Raw genomic sequence first — 16,814 nt, 5'->3', positions numbered from 1 at the left:
CCAGAGAAAAATTCTTCTTTAAAAAGTGCACCAGAAATATAGTTTCAAAGCCCCTTTATGTGTTCTTATTGGAACGTAAGATTGCATTGGCTTATATGAACATTGAATGGCATATCGACTTGTATATTTTCCATAGGTGGACCTCCATAACTTTGGAAGAAAAAGAAGGGGAAGTGGTGGTATGGAGAGCAGGAATAGCCAAAAGTATGGCATTTCAAAACGATGTAGTCTATAGTCTTTGAACAACGAAAAAATTGCCTTATTCCTTTAGAATACCCCTACCGATTAATTAAACGCACCCTTGACGCATTCTCAGAGACAAAACAAAGAAACTTTCTACTGCAAAGTCACCGTTTAAAAGGAGACATATACTAGAAATAACAATTTATTTTAAAAGTGCACAAGAATACTTTCGCCATTATGATCAAAAAGATTATATAATAGCCTAAATCTATAAAAGAAAATATTACTTCAAATAAAACTTCCTTCCAAAGAGTGCACAAGAAAAACTCCAATCACGGCAAACAAAAAGAGACAGTAACATAAAAAAAAAACAGCCAATGAATTGAAAGATCTTTTTTTAAACGATTCTCCACAATTTAATAGAAAATCCATAACTTAACAAGAACAAAGAGGTTTCTATATAGAATGCAATAATCACTATAGCGACTATTCTCTTTGAAAGCATGTTTAATATTAACAAACGCATTCCTTCGAATCACACAGGGAACTTAAGAGTGAAATTTCAAAAATAAGTAGGCTTAGAAGAAAAAAAAGTTGAATTATTCAGTATATTTCTCATAAGTAACAACTATTCTTTTTGAAAGCATGTTTAATGTTAACTGACGCATTCCTTCGAATCACACAAGGAACTTAAGAGTGAAATTTCAAAAATAAGTAGGCTTAGAAGAAAAAAAGTTGAATTATTCAGTATATATCTCATAAGTAACAACTATTCTTTTTGAAAGCATGTTTAATGTTAACTGACACATTCCTTCGAATCACACAAGGAACTTAAGAGTGAAATTTCAAAAATAAGTAGGCTTAGAAGAAAAAAAGTTGAATTATTGAGTATATATCTCATAAGTAACAACTTTTCTTTTTGAAAGCATGTTTAATGTTAACTGACGCATTCCTTCGAATCACACAAGGAACTTAAGAGTAAAATTTCAAAAATAAGTAGGCTTAGAAGAAAAAAAAGTTGAATTATTCAGTATATCTCTCATAAGTAACAACTATTCTTTTTGAAAGCATGTTTAATATTAACTGACGCATTGCTTCGAATCAAACAAGCAACTTCAGAGTAAAATTTAAAAATACGTACAAGAAAAAGTTGAATTGTTCAGTATATATCACAATACAACTTCATATCTTAAATTCAAAAATATAATCAAATTCTTTCTAGCATTCCCAATTGTTTTGTAGAAGTCTCTCAAGTACCAAGGACACGAAAAAAACATTCTCTGCCCCCTGGAACCATCGTAGGTCTATTCATACCCAAAAACCGTAATTTTCTAAGATTTTCCTATTAGTTGTTTAAAAAATTATGAAGCTATTACTGAAGTAGCCCCGTTTTTGTCAGTGCTGACGCGTTGAACTGTGACAATAAATAATACAAACAAACTAGTCAAATTTGACAATATTTTCCGTCAGTAAAAATTAAAACATCAAAAATATGTGAAGCCCAAAGATACCTGTACCTTCAAAGGAGAGCTACATTTTCTTAAGATGTTTGGACCTTAAGTTGAAATGTTTTAAATTTTTATTTTGCTGTTTTTCACGAACATTTTTGGCCCCCACTACAACTGAAAAATTGCACACCTGAATGTGGATGTCTTTTTTAATGAAAACTGAAATCCCCATTTCATCCAATTTTTGGAGATATATATATATGGATATATAAGTTCCTGCTTGGCGAATTCAAACAAATATGTTTCATTTTCACTGCCCTTCGTTGTTTCAAGTAGTTTTTTTTGGCCGGGGGGGGGGGGGAATTTCCGATTCCTCCCCCAAATTCCTCGCAACTGAAAAATTGGGCTGGGAAACAAACTTGACCAGGTTTGTCAATTTGATATTCAATATTGTGAGACGACAAATGTCGTAGACAGTAAAAATTTATATTTATGAAAGTCCAAAGCGGCCAAACTACGAAAAAAAACAAAAAACAATCACATTACGAAAATGTAGTTAAAACTAAGACGGATGTACAATGCTGAGAGCAATGCAAAAAAAAGACAAGAGTCACCTGAAACAAACCTGACATTCTTAACATTAACATAAACTTAACATTCATAGTTGATGTCGTAAATAATCAAAATTAATAGTTTTGATGTCCAAACGGCCAAATTTCACAAAAATAAACACTACAACATTACAGCCTAAACTGAGAATGATGTATAACACTGAAAATAGGTCTACAATCACTAAAACAGACAGGAATCAATAACTTATCACTATTTAACAAACATACAAAAACACTTTTTGTTACATATGTAAGCTACTCTGAGGTAAGCATAAAAAAGTCAAAGTTATACTTTTCCTCTTGGACTGAAAAAAAACAACAACAAAAAACAAATGAAATCTGAGGAACACAAAGAAAAAAAAAAAAAACAAACTCATTATCGCTTTCTATCTTATTTTTCTACGATTTTGCCGTCCTTTTTTAAGTTTTTTGAACTCAGAATATTTCCCAATCACAAATTAGATGAGTAAGAACCTTCTTAGGAAGGTTCATGTAGTAGCCTACAATGACATTTGAGTTTCTTCGGGTTTTTTATTTAACAAAAGATCCTTCACATGGTGCATACCATAAAAAAAAAAATTAAAAAAAGGAGCTTACAGTGAAAACAGGCAATCTATAAAAACAACGAAGAAGAGAAAACAAATCTTACAGGAAAAAAAAAAATCCATACATGCGGTAACTTATTTTAAGAGTGGCTTTTCAGACAAACTTGCCCATATATTTTACACAATGTGTAGAACTTTTGTCTACACTAGAATTGATCACTAATACTTCTTAGGAAGGTAGCACTAAAGCGTTTGAGTTCCTCAGAGAATCAATGCCTTTATGCAATGTGCACACTCGTGCTACTCCAGCCTTTAAGAGAGCAGATGCAACTAGGCAGGCAGCCATGTGACCTCGTCCACCACTAATCACTACAACAATTTTCTTAGTAGCTCTAACTTCAGTAGGTATTTTAGTGATTTCTTCCGTTGATTTATCGAAGCAATTTGAGAATGGCAAATTGATACTCTCAGATAAAGAGCCACGACTATAGCTGAAAAAAGGGAATTACTTTAAAATTAGAGACACAAAACACAAGTTGATCTTGATTCCCTCCATACATAGGTTTTAAAAGATTTGCCGAATTAAAGTTTGAAGTATTGAGTAGCATGGAAAATTACGGCAAATAGTATTTTTCGAAACAGAACAATTAAATATGAAGAGATCTAGTAATTTATATGACTCTACCAATGGAAAGAGCCAGGCGATTAGCCATATAGGAACTTAACTTGCTGAATTTAACTCAAGCTCTTTTTTTTGCTGTTGCAGTGACTATGTTTTTATATCAGAAGTCAAAGCCAGTAGGCTTATCTTGACGACGATTTTTTTTCGTTTTAAAATTTCATTGAATATAACAAGCTGTCAACGTGATTAAGAGTTCATGTTTTCTATTTAGAACTTCAGTAACTAGGATACATGAAATATATGAAAGAGAGATAACGAGAGTGAGAAAGAACAGGAGGAAGAGAGGGAAAGAGAGGGATAGAGGGAGGGAGGGAGAAAGATGGAGGGAGAAGAAAGGAGGAAGAGAGAGGGAAGGAGGGATAGGGAGGAAGAGAGAGAGCCTCTCAAGAAGTTAAAATTATTTCCGTAATGGAATGAGAATTTCGTTTGAAATAAATTCCAAGTCAGTTTGGATTATTGGTACAATATGGACTGTACTATGTATTCCCTGTTATATTTTTTTTGTAATTAACTATATTATTCTAAAACAAGCCACGAAAAATAATTTAATATAGAGCTTACTTACTCTTGTGGCTGACGGATGTCTAGCGGAAGTACTTCATTCTTACTTAGATGAATGAGAAGGTCTTCAGCACTTATTCGTAAACACTTCTCTGCTTTTAGTTCATTCAGCGGAACTGATATAACGGCCTAAAAATAGGTAAAACTAAATGAAAGTTTGAAAAGCTTGCTTTTAAATGCAATACTTTGATTCAATTCGGCCTTCTCACCATAAAGGTCTTTTCTCATTATCAACACTTTCTTGGGATATATCCTTTGTGCTTAAGACAGTGTGTGTACCATCAGCTAGACGATCAATGTACAAGCTCTTTCGAATTCGTATCGTAGGATCTAAGGTATAACTACACCACCGGTGCCAACAGCGACGAGGAGCTGCAGGACAACGCATGCAACTTTGTTTCATAGAGAGAACATACTTCTGCTACAAATTTACCCTGGGATTAGAGAGCTCCAGAAGTAAGATTTATATCCATGAAACAATGATAAAATGGTTACACTAAAGGCTGCTTTAACTATTATAAACACTCTTTCGTTAGATATTTTGATGATTACAATTTAAGGACCCCTTCTCCTACGAAGTTCAGTTCTGCTCCGGAATGCCCCGCGCCCACGCATAGTCCATATTGATCAGGTTGGGTACCGGTACGAAGTCCCTATAAGGCACAAATATGATACTATTACTCTTCCCAAAATTTGAATGAGTTAGTTTACTTCCAGAGCCAATAAACAGTTCCATTTCATTTCTTTTTACTTGCAGTAGGCTCAAAAATATTTTCATTCCAATTTTTTTGAAAATCAAGACAGTTTCGGAATTCTGTTATCCAACCATTAATCGATAAATAATGCTACATATATGCTTTTACCTTTGGTTGGCTGGTTAGGAAAAGCAATTGGGTACAAAACCAAGCGAGACATCCCACCGAAATTTAAGAGTTCTGTGCAATGCGACCAATTCATTAAAGTATTGAGGAGGGACGGCGGGGAGCAAAATGTATTTTTTTAAAATATAGTGTTGGGGAAATTTTTTTTTCCAATGTAGATAACAGAAAAATTGTATTTTCAATGAAAATACGGAAACAGTAGGTCCGCTTTTTAAAATCAGAGTGGTGGGAACGTAAAGGGGAGGGATAAATGCCCCTTTCAGAGTCATTGAACAATAATACAGCGTAGGGTTTAGGAAAGTTCATAAAATTTTAGTTTGCATAGTTATTTATAGTATTATTAACAAAAAAAACCATTGAAACTAAAAACTCACTGCATCTCTTATCGCCATCTTTGTCAAAAATGCCAAAAATTTCAAGACTTTACGTTACAGTTTTTACTTTTTGTCATTGTATATTACATTTTTGTCATTGTACTTTACATTGTCGGTAAAGTCAAACTCCAGCAGAGCTAGAGCGCCAATTATGTAGGCTCCCTCGGAATTCCCAGGTTGAAGATTGTCCAACTTTCAAGTGTAAAATTTGCGAATGACCAATCAGAGTTAAAAGGCATATTATTTTTTTTTTTTAATCTAGAAAATATGGATATCTCGAAGAGCCGTTTTTCTACCAGCAACACGAATCTGGCAAAAGGAACAAAGACATAGTGCAGAATAGTTGGGAACAAACTAGTTTTGGTACAAGCTTTTCAAACCAATTGCTTGGCATTTCGATTTTCCGCTTCTTAAATACAAGTGTGGTATTAAAGTCACAAAAAAACAGTACGATTCATAAGCCTTGTCTTTTTTATTTACAAATGTGACTATATTGTTGCTTGTGCATTAACTTTACTAGATTTTTTAGTATCAGTAACAACAAAATCACTAAAACTAAAAACACGCCAAGTCTATGTCTTTTTTGCTCTTTTGTCAAAACTATCAAAATAATCCATGAAAATCTAATATGAAACTCTAGCATAGCTTTTTTTAAGTACCAGTAACAAGAAGATTACTAAACAATTAACACACCACACCTAAGTCTCTAATCGCTCTCTATGTCAAAATCTCTGAAATAATCCATGAAACTTTTGTTAGCACCATCTTTTTTTTCAGTCTCAAAGGGACAACAAAAATTTACCAACCCTGTGAAGACCATTAAATCAATGTCTATTTTTATGAAAACCACCAAAACAATCCATGAAACTTTAATTGGTATAGATGTTTTTAGTATCGGTAACAATAAAATCTTTAGAATTACAAACTCACAACATCTAGCCCCGACCATGGGAGAAGGTGGGTGGGGGGGGGGTTGATTGTAGTGTCTTTTTTAACCTTTTATTCTTCATCACAGTATAGGCTCTCTTTAATCGGCTTTCATTAAAGTTTAAGTCCAAATCTAACAAAAATGCACTTTATTATAAGAAATTCAAAATTTTTTGAAGCATTGCAGCACAGAAATGAACAATAATAACACGAGTTTAAAAAATAGTATTTACTATACATCTATTTTAGTGTACTTCACTTTTCTATAAGCACTATAAATGGTTTCATGATGTACTATCTTCTCCCTCAACCGCCAAAAGTAATGGCGGTCCTGGATGTACAAGTAGATTAATAGACTGAATAACCGATCAATTTAAAAAAAAAATCTTGGCTTTCGAGAGGAAATAAACTTGAACTCATTGGCCAGTAAGACTAGCGATACCATTGTGAAGCATTAAAATTGCAAAATTTCATCTGATAAGAAAAAAGACCCCAACACAAGGTCGCAAATCAAACAAAGCTATTAAACTTTCGTTCACAATTTTTCGATGTGCAGCCAAACATCGCTAGGTTCCATATTGAGCGGGTGATGTATGGTATATTGGGCGGATGGGCGAGAGGGTTAAAATCAATCACTTCAACTAGAGTGAATGCCAGAAGTTTCCATTATCTGCGCCCAATTTTTGCTGATATTTTATTGTGCTATTTTTGAAGGGCGTTTGGTTTATTAAAGTGAGCAGTAATTGAACGATTGATAATCATAAGCAGAAAACAGCAGACTGTTTTGAGCTTTCTCAAGCATAAAAAAGCAGGGAGTGAAGAAAAATGTAGCAATAAATGGTCAGTTGGGATGATTATGCGTTTATTTTTAATTCCTAAATAATTTAAAAAGTCATGTTTCGAGGTATGTGAAGTATTTGGTACTCTGTGAACTCTGAACTTCCGATTACAGGGAATTATGGCTAAAGTGTCTGACAAAAAGGACGATTTAGAGCACCTGCCGGTGACCTAGGATAAAACTTATACTCAAATAGAAAATTTACAAAGCAATTCAGTGAAACTGTCTTTTTAATTTACGATGTTATTGTTAGTTTCTATTTTTCAACGATTTCCAATGAAATAAGCAGAAAAGAGCATTTGACCACTTCAAATTTACCAAAAAGTCTAGGCAAAAAATGCAAACACCACCACGAGAAAATGCCCTTCCTGAGAAAAAAATTACCCAAACTATTGATAAATCACTGGTGTGGCACCCCTACTCAATTCTCCTTAGTATTATAGGTATATAGTAATTTTAATATATAAAAAAAACATATCATACCCGAATGAATAAAATAATATATTTAATTAAAATAAAAACCTACCATATCCTCTTGTTCATTAGCAATTGGAGTTCTTGGAGATAGTCCATTTGCGTCAAAAACAGAGATGGATTCTTTCTTGGCTTCATACTTTCTATATGTAGCACTTTTGGGTGTTGTCTCCCACATTTCTTTTGAATCTTTCAGACATCTTTCCATATCAATTTCTGAAAGATAAAACTCACTAGGCATCAACTTTCAAAGGTAATACGAATAGTAATATAATAGGCAATAAGATAAGGTAACAAGATTAAGATTTTACACTACCCTAATCCTGCAACGATAGTATAATATACCAGTCTTTCCATGTCTACATTTATTCTTTTTAATCTACTCGTTATCAGCCTTGACTATTGTAAAGTAGACAGGGGGAGGGGAAGTGCGCAACTAAAAAAAAAAAAAACAGTTTAGCCCTATGGAAACTATAATTTTCTTTATAGTAATAATCATCTATGGAACGGGCTCATTGGATTGGAAACCAGATGTTCTAGAGCCTTTTTTATGGTTCAGAGTGATCAGAAGCCGGACACCCCCTTTTGAAATTTCTTAGAAATTTCAAAAAAGGCTCATTCGATAGGAAATTTAGGCTAGTGCCCTTTTCATTAGTCAAAAGTGATTGGAGGGCAATACCCCCCCCACGCCTATCAATTCCCAAGACACACCAAATCAAAATTTTGTTAAAAGGTCTGGGAATTATGTCTTTGACAACCCCCATACCTTCCCAAGACTAGAACATAATTTGTACTTTACTCAAAAAAAAAAGGCTGTGGATTGTCAGTTTAGTATACATATACTGATATATATTCCTTAAAGTTTTAATAATTTTTATTTATTAAAGTTAAAAAAGTTAGAACATTTTAAACGTATTTTGTCGTTCAATGTGGTAGGATGAAAGAATTAGAATGACTTTTGAGTCTTTAACGGGAAAGTGAACGCAAAACAGATGTTTTTGTTTGAAAAAAACACAAGACAAATTTATTCTAAAACAAGATTAATAACTGATAATTATATATTATAGCTATTATGCTATTATATTATGAAATTTAAATTTTTTGATGTGCTATACTTCTGATACTTTGAGAAAGCCATTTGTTCAAAAGCAGTCCAAAGATCACATGGCAAGGCCTTTGGGATTGACACAAATCTCCAGAGTCTGGCGGCCAGGGTTGTAAGTTATATCCCGGGGGCATATAAGCTTTTCATGGAAGGTGCAGTTGTTTGAATTTTAGAGAAAACTCACTTGATTGGAAATCTATAGTTCTAGTTCCTTTTTAAGGGTCAAAATTGATGTAGGGGATCAATCTGGGGATCAAAAAGATCTCCCCTCCCTGACAACCTGTTTTCCGCAAACGCATCCAATCAAAATTGTGAGACAGCCATTTTTTACACAATAGTCCGAAGAGCATATAAAAACGGTTTCAAGGTGGACACAATCCTCCAGAGCCCAGGTGAAACGGTTGTAAGTTATACTCCGAGCATATAAGGTTCGGATCAGATGGGATTCATTCGATTGGAACTTGGAAGATCTAGTGCCCTATTTAAGAGTCAAAAGTGAAAGGAGGACAACCAGCCTGCCCCCACAATCCTATCATTCCCCGAAACACATTTAACCAAAATTTTAAGAGAACTATTGTGTTTAGCATTTTGGAAAGGTCCAGTAATTATGGATTTGGAGATGTCAACCTTCCACAGCCCTCAGGTTAAGACCTGTAAATTTGGCTATTCGTTCATTGATTACATATAGTACATTTCACTGAGAAAGGTATTCATGTTTGAACTTCATTTTCCAAAAAGACGAAGGGAAAACAGGAGAGCCTTTCAGAGAATGTTGAGGAGAGTGCCGAACTAAACCAAAACATACTTACGGATTGTCAAAAGGGCGTAACTCATGAATGACTAAGTATACCAACTTGGAACTTCCAGGAAACGAAAAGGGATATGATCAAAAAGGGAATATTTATATGTTACCACTGCTACTATACTTACCACTAGTCCCCGGCGTCGCAAATATGAGAGAAGGCCAACGCGATCAATGTTGACAAGAAACATTTATTTTTGACATATTTTGAAACATTTTTGTTGACATAAAAACTTGGATCAAGGAATTAATTTAAAATTCTAGGCCAATTTAAATATCGATTTTAATTAAAGTACTATAAGTTTCAATGTGTTTAATTTAAATTTTATTTGTTATTATTTTTTTTTGGTTTTCTCTTTTTTTTACCAAACGAACAGAGATTAAATAAATATGAAATTAGATAAGGCCGTATTAGAAAAATTCTGAAATAAATATATTCATTATGACTGTGAAAACTACTTTTATTTTAATAATGAAACATTCATGGCTAATTTAAATATTAACTCTAAATAAAGTTCTTTAAGTTTCAATTTATTTCATGTAATTTTTGTTTTTCTATATTTTTTCATTTTTACAAAAATGAATAAAAACGGACAGAAATTAAATAGAAAAAAAATTTTTCCAAAAAAAGTAAAGGGCGAAAATACGTCTTCAGCAGAGTAAAAAACTGACATTATAATAAATAATTAACTAAAAGTTTAATTAACTAAAAGAAACAACTTACTAAAAATGAAACCAATATTGAACTTGTAAGTTACAAAAATAAAACTAATATTCAGCTCAAACTCAAAACGAACAGAAATTACTAAATAATTGAACAAGGAAGATGTCTGACTTGCAGCCCAATTATAATTTTTTTTAAACAATTATTATAAGAGTTAAAACAGTACAAAAGATAAAACAGTTAAGAGAAACGAATATAAGACGTAATAAAAAAATTAAACCAATAATGAACTTAGAATGTACCCAAAATAAAATTGATATTCTAATCAAACTCAAAACGAACAGAAATTACTAGATATACGGGGTGGGTAATTTCTCCCCTTGCACTCCAATCGGTGTGATTGTTATTCACACTTTACTGAAAGCAACATATATTTTAAGCGATTTCAAAGCGAGAGAGAAATAAAAAAAGGATTTTTTTTGTCAAATAAAAACTCAAGGCCGTATCTAGAGTAAAGTGGTTACCTGGCTGCAGCTCATTCCCCCCCCCCATGACCCGACGGACTCGTAAAAAGCTACAAAAATGCAAATAAACTAATGTTGATGCATTTTGCTAAGTTTTTCTGTAAGCCCCCTCGAACAAAACACCCAAAACAATGCATCCGAAGTGACGAGTGCTATTGTGTTTCAGCTCCCCATCCCCTCACTCAATGGTTCAATTTTACTCATAAATAAAATGGCTACAAAAATTCATATAAATAAATTTTGACACGTTCTGTATAGTATTTTCTAATACCTCCCTAAAAATCATAGCCTCTCCCCCGAAAATATCCTAGATATAGCCATACAAAAACTAAACTGTTCACAATACATATTGTTTTCGGCGATATACAATTCAGACTTTTTAAAACGAAAGAGAAAAGAAAGAAAGCACCATTTTTTTTTTTGTAAAAGTCGGTTCGTCCTGGGATGTCATTTTTCTTTGTTGCGTTGTGATTAATGTTATAACAAATTAAAACTAAATTTACTTTATTTTTACTTTTTAATTAAATATATAATAATTAAAAATTATAATTCCAATAGAAATCAAGACCACATAAACAAAAATCAAGTTAAAAGAAACAATTTTATGTAAATATTCTTCTTTCAGTTGTATTCCTTGTAAAGATATAGAGCAATGGTGCCTCAATTACCTTTAGAAAATGAAAAGTGTTATTTTTTGAAGAAATCTATTTTATTCCTTGCATTGAAGTTTTGCAATAACGAATCTATTTGGTTCTTGTATGCATTTTAAAGAAGTATGTTGGGAATGAGGAAATATCAATGCAACTTAAGTGTATATCAGTCTGAGGGAAGTAGATTGATATTAGAAAATGTTATCGCAACAAATTCGAGAACTTGCAACTCTACTTATTTTTCAATGGTATAATAATAAACGACGAATTATTTAAAAATATATATTGCTTTCAGTAAAGTGCGAATAACAATCGTGCTGATTGGAGTGCAAGGGGGAAAAATTCCCACTTCATATATCTAGTAATTTCTGTTCGTTTTGAGTTTCATTAGAATATGAATTTTATTTTGAGTACATTCTAAGTTCGTTATTCGTCTTATCTTTTTTATTCCGTCTAGCATCCTTTCTTTTAACTGTTTTATCTTTTATACTGTTTTAATTGTTTTAACTCTTATAATAACTGTTTTTTCTCTAAGTACAATTGGGCTAAAAGACAGACATCTTCCTCATTCAATTATTTAGTAATTTCTGTTCGTTTTGAGTCTGAGTTGAATATTAATTTTCTTTTTTAACTTACAAGTTCATTATTGGTTTCATTTTTATTAAGTTATTTCTTTTAACTTTTAGTTGATTATTTATTATAGTGTCAATTATTTTTTGTTTACTCTGCTGAAGACATATTTTCACTCTGTACTTTTGTTAAGAAAAACTTTTAATTTAATTACTTCAAACATCGGCGCAACATGAGTCTGCAATCATTCTAAAAAGGAATAATGGAAAACCTATAATACATAGAGTGTCAATAAAGCTTCCTTTCATTTAAAATAGTGTTTTACAAGACCAACTGATGGGCAATTGGTGCATTTGTTTATTTGTATTTGTTTATAAGAGTTTAAATCAGTTGGGCCCATCATATTTCAGAAATTTTTACTTTGACCATTACCATGAGTATGGGACGAGAAATGCGAGTCTACTCGTCAAACGTCAGTGATATTGGAGAGTCGTCTAGAGGTGAGTTTTGTGTGCGAAAGTCGAAAATGAAGGTGTGGAATCGTCTTCCGGAGAGAATCTGCGACTCGGAGAACCAGTTTTTGTTAAGAAATAGACTGTAAAATTATCTTTTTGAAAATTAGGTAAAGTTGGAATGTCTCTCCCAGTATTTTAATAAATATTTATAGGTTATTATAATTAGTTGATAGGGGTGGGGGTAGGAGATGTGTATTATTGTTTTTTGATTAGTTATGCGCTCCCGCACAGGACACGGTTATGCCCTTCATGGGAGAGTTGTTTGTATGTTTTTGGTAATTGTGTTTAAATAAAATGAATTGAATTGAAAAAAAAACTGATGGGCATATTAATAAAATCCTTTTAGTGGTTACCAAAACGTACAACTCCGAATAGATGAACTGTGAATCACAATTTTCTAGCAACAGAGGCATTTCCCAATTTTCCTCTGCATATCTAGAGCTGTCTAAATTCAAGATTTCAAGAACAGCGGATTAAGATATAAGCTGAATTTGCCAATCACCTTATTTTCAAATCCTGATTCCCCTGGATATTTTATATGGGATTAGGGTATAAATATCTTGTAGTAAAAATCAACAGTATGGCAGTACATAACTTATGCATTAATTTGCTTTACTTAAATTTACCCGTTTAAATTTATACTACGGAAATACCTTCCCAATCTACTCCCAATTTTAAAGTAATTTTCTAAGATTTGTCCATTCATAGCTTTTAATTTACCTCTATTTCTAACAATTGTTTCAATACGATCATCCCTGAAAAAGATTTACCCAAAGAGATGTTAAAAAGGGTATTTTCAGCTCAGATTTCTATTTTTCTCACACAATCTCAATATTGAGGGGTTCCCTAGGCGACTCTCCCTGTTGTATTAAAAGTCTACATTGCAACTTTAATGCTAACATTTTCTTATTAAGCGAAAGAAAGATAAAATAAAAGAAAGAAAGTATCGATGACTCTCAGGCAAGTAACCTTTAACCATTTAAGAAAGACTTTCTAATGTATTTGACATATTTCTTTTTTCTTTTTCAGGGCACCATTGGAAGTACAAGATCTAAAACCTTCTTATTACCAACAATGAGCCCCCTCTGAAGTTTATATGACCACACTTTCTGTAAAAGAAAAACAACCTTATATACCCTCAAGGCATAAATTACAACACTTGCCCTGGGGGCCATGGGGGTTGTCATTCTCGAACAGATAATTTCCGAACCTTTCAACTACGTTGAATAAAATGGCTATCTCAAAAATTTAATCGGAAGTGCTTGGGGGAATGGTGGGCACGGGGGAGGGGGGGTACTTGCCTTCCTATTACTTTCGACTATTAAAGGACACTAATCCTCCCAATTCCCAATTGAATGAGCCCTTCTTGAAGTCTCAACGACAACGCTTTCTATGAAAAACCTTATATACCCCCAGGGCATGTCAGTTCTTTTTCGAGAAACTGTTGGAAGTGAAAGTTGGATCTCAGCTTGAATAATTTGAATTTTCGGTAAGTAAAAAGTCGAGGAAATATAAAGAAGTCGGTTAAGTAAAACGTTGAATCTCAGGTAAGTAACTTTTGCAATTTAAAAATAACTGTCTTGGGTATATTATTTTTTTCTTTTTGTGCGTTTTCATGTGAGGCCCAATTGGGGAAAAAAAAAATGGATCTCAGGCAAATAAGTTTTGGTATTTCAGAAAAAGTTACTTGTGCATTTGACTAATTTATTTTTTATTTTTTTAGATTCTTTTTTCGAGGCATCATTTGATTAATTTTTTCCTGGTTCTTCTGCGAGTCACCATTGGAGAAAAAAAAATTTGATCTTAGGTAAAAAAGTTGCTATTTAAGAAAAGCTTTCATGTGCATTTGAAAAATATGTTTTTGCTCTTTCTAGGTTCCTTTTCCTGTCACCATTGTAGAAAAAATTTGGACCTCAACTATAAGATATTAACTATTACCTTAACTCGTTACTATAACAAAAACGTTACTGTACCTCGTTACAATAACAAAAGTTGGATTTCAGTCATATCTCGGGTATTCGTTTTTTTTTATAGGTTTTAGGTATCTTTGAAGACCCCACTGCCTTTCCATGACGCACGAATAACAGTTAAATAGGGACAAATCCTTTCATTAAACAGTGAAAAGGACGATTCAGAGCACCTGCCGGTGAGGTAGGATAAAATTCAAAGTTCCTTTTCTTGTCACCAATACGTAAAAGAGTTGGATCTTAGTCCAACTCGTTACTATAACAATAATGTTACTATAGCTCATTACAATAACCAAAAAGTTGGATCTCAGTCATATCTCGGGTATCTGATTTTTTTTTTTTTTAGGTTTTAGGTATTTTCGTAAACGACATTGCCTTTCCATGACGTAAAAATAACAGTTCAATAGGGACAAATCCTTTTATTAAACAGTGAATATAATAACAACATCTCTGAATGTTTCGGTCACATACACAGTGGCCGGTCCTCAGTTTACCTGCTAAGGGCGGCAACTTTGTATGTGAACGAAATATCCACAGATTTTCTTATTGTTTTCATTGTCTAATAAAAGGATTTGTCCCCATTGAACTGTTATTTGAATATATTTTATAGGTATTTTTTGCGAGTCACCAATAGAAGTTAAAATTGGATATCAGGTAAGTAAGTTTCGCAATTTAGCAACATCAATCTTGTTTACTTAAGTAACTTGTTACCATTGGAGGAAAAAGTTGAACCTCATGTAAGTAAATTTACTGGGTGCAGTTGTTTCCAATAGTAAAAAAAATATTACTTAAAGGAGGTTCAACATATGGAAATAGTTGAAACTTATGTATAGGCAACAAGTTTTTCTATTTAAAAACAGCTGTCATTGGCATTTCACTAATCTGATTTTTCTTCTTATTTCTGTTCTTCTTCAAGGCACCATGGATGAAAAAAAGAGATTGAGCTCAGGTAGGTAACTTTTCCCATCTAAAAATTTTCAAAATAAGGGGCTCAAAATCTCCTGTTTAGGGTTTTAGACAACGAACAATCAGTTGGTTCTATTACAATATGCAGTTCCTGACATTTTTATTCTCTTTGTGAAAAATTGACGTTTAGGGTGAGACAATAGCAGACAACACCGCTTTGTGAAGATGCGGGGCTCAAAACTTATGTTTAGGGGTCCGGAAAAAAAGTTCAACCTAGAGCTCGATCAGGCCCTCGAGTCCCACAGTTGCGATCTTGGGATTGTTGTGACAGCCCAGAATATTCGCGACGCGATACTGAAACTGAAGAAGAAACATTCTAGTGGCACTGATCAGTTATGTGGTATGCATCTCGTTCACGGGTCTCCGTCCCTTACAAATCATTTAGAACTACTCTATCAAATGATTTTCAATTGAGAGCAAGTTCCAGATTTTTTTTTGTACCGGGGTCATTACACCTGTTTGCAAAAAGGGTAAAGATAGCACCGATTGCCTGTCGTACCGCCCAATCACTATCTCTCCTGTGTTGTGCAAGCTAATACAATCCCTTGTGATCAATATATTCAATCAGACTTGCTCCACGCCAGAAAATCAGTTCGGTTTTAAAAACGGTCGTAGCCGTGAGCACGTCCACTCCATCCTTGCAAATGTTATATTCGAAACCGCCTCGTCTGAGGATCCACTGTTTCTTGCCGGCCATGATATCAGCAGAGCTTTTGAATCAGGACTCCACACGCAACTTTTACTAGCGGCTCTGCTTCGTGGTATGAACAGTTCTGTAATAGCTACCCTTCGAATCATGTATCAGAGATTAAATGTAAAGGTTAAGTCACTTTCTGGTAAAAACTCTGATTTAATTGACAGGTCCATTCCTGTACATAAAGGTATTCGACAAGGTGCTATAACTTCACCACCGCTATTTAACAACAGTGTTATCGATGCCCAGAAGAAAGTTGATATGAGCTTTATTTTTCGTGGCTTGGACCTATCGCCTTTGAATTATGCTGACGATATTCTTAATTTGAGTAGAACCCTGGCTTTAATAGGGAAGAATTTTGCAACTTTAAGTGAGGAGTATAACGATATTGGTCTAAATTTCAATACGAGTAAGAGTGAATGTATTAAGTTCAATTCTAAACGACCAGGTTCTGATAGTACCATAGTCACTTTGGGTGATGCTGATATAGAACTTTCGTCATCTCTGACTCATCTGGGTTTACCCCTTGGTACTGACCTGAAAAGTACGTGTGCAGGGCTATTTGGGCATTTCGGCACGAAGGCTAGAACAGCTTATGGATTACTATTTAATGCTAAAACTCGTTACAGTAAGAATGTTTTGGCTAGACTCTATAACGCTTACACAATGCCTCATGTCCTAGCCCTAGCTACTTTTTGGAAGCTATTTACCATGACTAATTTGCGGACATTCCGTAAGCTATATTACAAGTATGCAAAGTATCTTCTAAGTCTTCATCTTTGGGCTCGTAACCGCAAAGTTCAGCAACTATATGGTATTACTGATCCATTTGT

General features: G+C 33.6%; 1 protein-coding gene across 3 annotated transcripts in view; it reads right to left on the bottom strand.

The window, feature by feature from the left end:
* Positions 1-371: 371 nt before the first annotated feature.
* LOC136036347 (TBC domain-containing protein kinase-like protein) overlaps positions 372-16,814 on the bottom strand; it is a 59,018-nt gene continuing 42,575 nt past the window's right edge. For all 3 annotated transcript variants that reach the window (XM_065718498.1, XM_065718497.1, XM_065718499.1), the window contains exons 11-13: positions 7,577-7,740; positions 4,035-4,159; positions 372-3,278 (exon numbers count right to left, since the gene is read on the bottom strand). In XM_065718498.1, coding sequence (XP_065574570.1) covers positions 3,017-3,278; positions 4,035-4,159; positions 7,577-7,740 — 551 coding nt within the window. In that variant the 3' untranslated portion in view covers positions 372-3,016. The remainder of the gene's footprint in view (positions 3,279-4,034; positions 4,160-7,576; positions 7,741-16,814) is intronic.

Source organism: Artemia franciscana, chromosome 15 (assembly GCF_032884065.1).
Source record: "Artemia franciscana chromosome 15, ASM3288406v1, whole genome shotgun sequence".
Classification (NCBI taxonomy): domain Eukaryota; kingdom Metazoa; phylum Arthropoda; class Branchiopoda; order Anostraca; family Artemiidae; genus Artemia; species Artemia franciscana.
The sequence above is the reverse complement of the archived record's forward strand: the minus strand, read 5'-3'. Positions and strand labels throughout refer to the sequence as shown.